Consider the following 5443-nt stretch of genomic DNA (forward strand, 5'->3'; position numbering starts at 1 on the left):
CGGGAAGGGTGCGGAAGAGGAGCCTTGTGCTGAGGGCGTGCGGCATCTCGCGGTTGTGCTTTGCAGGATGAAGACCATTCTCAGCAACCAGACCGTTGACATCCCCGAGCAAGGTACGTCTGCGTGTGCGTTCGAAAGGCGTGTTGTGCTGGCCCCGCAGCCAGGTAATGCGTGTCCGCCTGTGCTTTCCAGTCAGCGTTTCCCTGAAGGGCCGGACAGTCATCGTCAAGGGCCCCAGAGGAACCTTGCGGAGGGATTTCAACCACATCAATGTGGAGCTGTCTCTCCTGGGAAAGAAACACAAGAAGGTGAGTGCAGCAGAGGTCCTTTTGCTGCCCAGAGAGGGAGGGCGGTTTTACACTTACCTTAACAACTGCTTAGTCGTGCAGGAGGTTGGACTGAAATGTTTAGTTGCAAAGTGTGTTGTATAATTTTCCCTTATTTCTGTGTTTTTGGAAAGAGGCTGGTCTCATGGGACCTCCTTGGGCACCATATAAGTCTTGCAGGTCTGTCATGTTGGAGTGAATTTGTTGTTTGTTGTCCTTTATAGGTACAGTTAGTTATTCAGAAAGGGGTTGATTGCTGTATGCTTTGTTTTATAAGTGGGCTAGTTTTAGCTAGACAAAACTAAATATGTACGTTAAGCTTCCAGAATTGTCAGGTTTCATCAGGATGTTTTCTAAATAACTCCATAATGTTTTTGTGTGGTCTTAAAAACTACACAAAAAGATGAAGACTGGGCATGTCAATAAACCACAGCCCACACATAGCGTTTCGTTTAAAAGCTGAAACACATAGGAGGCTGATTTTGGAATTTAGCATTCGATAATACATTCTTCAGCTGAAGACATCAGATTGTCTGTCCCAGCTGCTTTGAAGATTTTCCCTCGTGTCTCATTACTAACAAGAAATGTTTCTCTCGCATGTGGGGGTTAGAATTTAGAAGATCTGTGCTCGGTGCACCTTTAGTGGTCTGTCAAAGAAGCAAAATTCTTCAGTGCTCTTGTTAAGTGGGCTTCTAAGTAGTTTATCTGAACTTTCCGCTCTTGGCTTGTCACACAACATTTTGGTTTTAGTTTTGAAGTGTAGTTGAAAGCTTTCTTAATGCTTTTTTTTTTTTTTTTAACACAGCTACGTGTGGACAAGTGGTGGGGTAACAGAAAGGAGCTGGCAACAGTTCGCACAATTTGCAGCCATGTACAGAACATGATAAAGGGTGTCACACTGGTAAGTTCTTTTGAAACAGAGTAACTCCTGTCCCTTTTGTTACTCGCAACAGAAAACAGCCTCTCACTTCAGTGAGAGCTTTTCCAAGCATCCAAGATGGAGCTTTCTCTCTTTATTTTTACTTCTGTTTTCTTGCACTTGCTGTCAGACAAGTTCTGTGGATGGAAGAAAGCAGGATCTTTTCATTTTATCTTGGGGTCAGATTCCTCTAGTCAGCTTGGTGCATCTGTATTACCTTTTGGTCATGTACTGTTTCAATATCTGATGATGTCTCTTACCACAGGGCTTTCGTTACAAGATGAGGTCGGTGTACGCTCACTTCCCCATCAACGTGGTTATACAGGATAACGGCTCCCTTGTGGAAATCCGAAACTTCCTGGGAGAGAAGTACATCCGCAGAGTGCGCATGAGGCCAGGTGAGCAGAGCTGGACATGCATGTTCTTGTTTCTCACTGGGGTTCTTTGGGTACTGCTGCTGGTACCAGGAGATGGTGAGCAAGCATTGAAACAGTGCTTGCCTGTCTAAATTTATGTTATCTTCTGCTACCTTTGCCACTGTTCGAATTTATCTTAATATCTTAATAATTTATTTTCAGGAATGAGAGCTAGCTGATAGCTAATAACCGGTTCAGAGCTAGTTATGTGGGTTGCAGGGAGCTCAGTGTTTACTTTCATCTTCGTGAGACCTCGGCAGTGTTTATAGTTGGTGAACTGCAGGTGCTTAAGTTTAGATTTGTGTTTCTGTTTTAGACATTGTACATGAACTATTTTCACACCACATCGTATTTTTGGTCTTTCAAGTGATGATGTATTTGGAATTTCCCGATTGCCTGGGAGCACATATGCTAAACTTCAAAACTGTCATCTTACCTGTTGGTTTTGTGTCTTGCGTACTCACAGTTTTAGCAAGATGTCTAACAGAGTAGGTGTGTGATGGAGCTTGTTAAACTTCTGAAAGGAGGAGACAGAACGTGTCAGAAACATGGTTACTTTAAGACTGTAGGGAAGACTTTCCATAACCATTTTTCTTTTGTAGTTCTAGTTCTGGTGAAGGTATGGGCAAGGATGTGTCATGTGTTTGATGGTGTTTTGGGGTGACTTTAGATGAAAACATCAGACTTGTCCAGAGCCACTGGTAGATAAAGTGTGGAGTTACTTATAGTGGCTTTGACTTTGATTTAGTGTGAGGTATTGAGGTGGATTTGGTTATTGTAGTTGATCTTTTTTAAGTCAACATCTTCTTCAAAGGCAGTAAAATGCTGGTGTAAAAGCTAACATCTCTTAACCAAATAGATTAAATTGTAAAAACTTGTATTATTTTCCTCACGAATGAAAGTCTCCTGTTAGATGCTTGAATATCCTACTGTTTATTCCTTGTGAGAATTTGCAGTGTTGCTGGTATAAACATGATGCTTGACATGTCAGGGGCAGGGTTTTTTTAAATAACACTTGATTGGGGTGACTCCAGTTTTGTCGTCATGACTATGAGCATGTGGCACATGGCACCACCTAGCTGGTGAGGCTGTGCTGGCAGGATCTCTGGCTTGTATGCAGTGTTGGTGATTAATGCTGGGTTATGGTGACATATAAGTAGGGATATCAAGTGGCTGATTTCAATCCAGAGCATGAATTGCACTGATCTTTTGAGTTCTGAAACTCTGCGAGGGTTGACAACCCTGGAAGGGATTTGGGGGACTATTTTAACAAAATCACAGAAGCTAATTACTGCCTAGCATGCTGTTTTCTAGAGCTCTAAGTTGGGATAGGACATGAGTATTGTTTCTTTAGTACACTAGTGCCTTCACCAACAATGTGGATTGTGCATTTTCCTTTCTGTAGGTGTTTCCTGTGCAGTATCTCAAGCCCAGAAAGATGAGCTGATCCTTGAAGGGAATGACATTGAATTGGTCTCCAATTCAGGTTTGTGAAAGTAGATGGATTGAAAGACATAATGATGTGGCTGCTTTTGTCTGAAGATGTCAGCTTAGCAAGCTGTCTTTTTTTCTTAAACCCTGAGGTAAACGACAGCTCAGAATTTTACTCATTGTAATTGCTTCAAGTCCACAGAACCTTCTGGGGTTTTTTTTTGAGTCGATCTTGATGGCCTGTTTGTCACCAAACTCTTCAGCTTTTCAGTTGCACGGGTGTGTGGTAATAAACTGTCACTGTCCTGAGTTGCTGAGACAGGTTAAGTGAAATGCATCCTGTTGTCATTAGATGTGTCAGTATTTCAGGTTGGTAATTCGTTTCTCCAGATGACAGTTTCATATGTTAGTTGAAACATTGGAGAGTAAACAAAGGCTATGAGTTGGTGTGGACCTCTTGCTTTGTGCTTATGCTCTTGCTTTGTCTGCAGCTGCCCTGATCCAGCAAGCCACTACAGTCAAGAACAAGGATATCAGGAAATTCTTGGATGGTATCTATGTCTCTGAGAAAGGAACAGTACAGCAGGCAGATGAGTAAAACTCTTAATAGGTTGGTATCATTTTGACACAGACTGTGCATCTTCTGTGGTTACTTGATCTGGGGACTTGACAAGGTTTATCTACTTCACTAGGCTGTGTTTAAGTGGGTTCCTGAAAAGGATGCAGTTGTGCTTGTAAAGGGCATTATAAGCAGTGTCACCAACTTAAATTTTGCTAGATCTTCTATCAGCAACTTTCCATCTCTCATCATGGGATGTTCCTTACTGTCGGGTTGGTGAGGCACTGGAACAGGCTGCCCAGAGAAGCTGTGGCTGCCCCATCCCTGGCAGTGTTCAGGGCCAGATTGGATGGGGCTTGGAACAACGTGATCTAGTGGAAGGTGTCCTTTCCTGTGGCAGGGAGTGGGTTGGAACTTGATTTTTTAAGGTCTCTTCCAACCCAAACCATTCTGTGAGTCTGTGATCTGATTCTATGATCAACTTGCATTATGCTACTGTATGGAGAAATACGTGACTCCAAACAGCTGTATTCTGTGGTGCGAAGGCTCATTACGATGGTGGCAGAGAATTTCAGCCCAGCTGACCTAGCATGACAGACAGGTTTACAGCTGTTTACAGAGCAGACTCTCTTAGGCTCATGTTCCTTCTGGTTGAACATGGCCTTCACTAAAAACAGTGTTCAGCACGTAATTTATGCGTAAAGGTCTTCTGTGTAGTTTGTGTATAAATCCTTGTAAACAAAGATCAGTTCAGAAAGGATTATTTACATTGTGGATGTAGATTTGTTACTGAAGATGAGTACAAGGGGTTTGGGATAACTTAAGAACTTCAACTGCTAAAGGAGTTTGATACGTTTCAGCTACTTGTGGTTTCATACATGGTACAGGACACTTGTGCAGAATGAGACAGGCTGAATTGCAAATAAAATAAATGTTGTGTGCCTTCTGAACCTGAGCTTGAGACAGGATGCACGGGAAGGGAGTTGCATAAACTTTTTTAACACTTGCAAGCTACTGAAAAGATTATTTTTAATGCTGTTCTGAGTTCCTTGAGTGACAACAGCTTGTTACCTGCTTGCTAAACCGGAGCTGTTGTGTTTGAAGGCATCTTTAAGTAATCTGAATAAAATTCAGCTAATTCTTTGAGCTATTAGTGTTGCTAAAAGCTCTTTACTTTTTCATTTGCAGTTGTCTGGATCCTGAAACAAACCATCATGACACATTATATCAGCAAGTGCCAGCCTGAAGAATCTGATCTCAAACACCATGAGAGGTTTAATAAAATATAACGTATTTCATATCTTTGCCTCTCTCTTTTTCTTTTTTTTTTTTTTCCCTCCCAAGAACTACAAGTGTGGACTCACAGTGTAAAGCCATGAAATGGTAGTTTTAAATCATAGCTTTAAGAAATGGCAAAAGCTTTGTTCTCACAGAAGGGAACTAGGGTTCTTTGACATCATTTCAGAACCTCAGCCTGCAAAAACTGATTTCCCAGTACATTTTCTGGAGGAGAGTTCAGACTTGTGATGACAGAATCTGAAGTAGATAAAAACCAAAACTGGGATCAGTAGAACAAGGTTTATAAGGCCATTTAAACTTAAAACAGAATAGAAGTAGGATGAAAATATGATGCTTTAGCAATATTGCTCAGCTAAGGAAACCAAGGACTTGACCTCAGAGTGCAGAGAGAGCTTAGTGCCGAGTTCCACCAACAGTGCTTTGTGTCATCTAGGGATAGAGTTCTGTTTATTTCTTGGTTACTGATCATGTGTAGCAACATGTAATTGGGGTG

General features: G+C 41.9%; 1 protein-coding gene across 1 annotated transcript; it reads left to right on the forward strand.

Annotated features, from left to right (window-relative positions):
* The first annotated feature begins 7 nt into the window (after positions 1-7).
* On the forward strand, positions 8-4856 carry RPL9 (ribosomal protein L9). Its single transcript, XM_010014991.1, has 7 exons — positions 8-113; positions 193-308; positions 1132-1227; positions 1511-1643; positions 3067-3147; positions 3584-3702; positions 4840-4856. The coding sequence occupies exons 1-6, from the start codon at positions 68-70 to the stop codon at positions 3688-3690; spliced, it is 579 nt and encodes a 192-aa protein (XP_010013293.1). The 5' UTR covers positions 8-67; the 3' UTR covers positions 3691-3702; positions 4840-4856.
* The last annotated feature ends 587 nt before the right edge of the window (positions 4857-5443 follow it).

Source organism: Nestor notabilis, unplaced genomic scaffold, assembly GCF_000696875.1.
Source record: "Nestor notabilis isolate BGI_N333 unplaced genomic scaffold, ASM69687v1 scaffold35395, whole genome shotgun sequence".
Lineage (NCBI taxonomy): Eukaryota > Metazoa > Chordata > Aves > Psittaciformes > Psittacidae > Nestor > Nestor notabilis.

Excerpts from the sequence above, each read along its gene's own strand:
- RPL9 (XM_010014991.1), top strand. The coding sequence starts at position 68 with ATGAAGACCATTCTCAGCAACCAGACCGTTGACATCCCCGAGCAAG. Across the intron at positions 1,228-1,510 it reads TGATAAAGGGTGTCACACTG|GGCTTTCGTTACAAGATGAG; the intron begins GTAAGTTCTTTT and ends CTCTTACCACAG. Across the intron at positions 3,148-3,583 it reads TGAATTGGTCTCCAATTCAG|CTGCCCTGATCCAGCAAGCC; the intron begins GTTTGTGAAAGT and ends CTTTGTCTGCAG.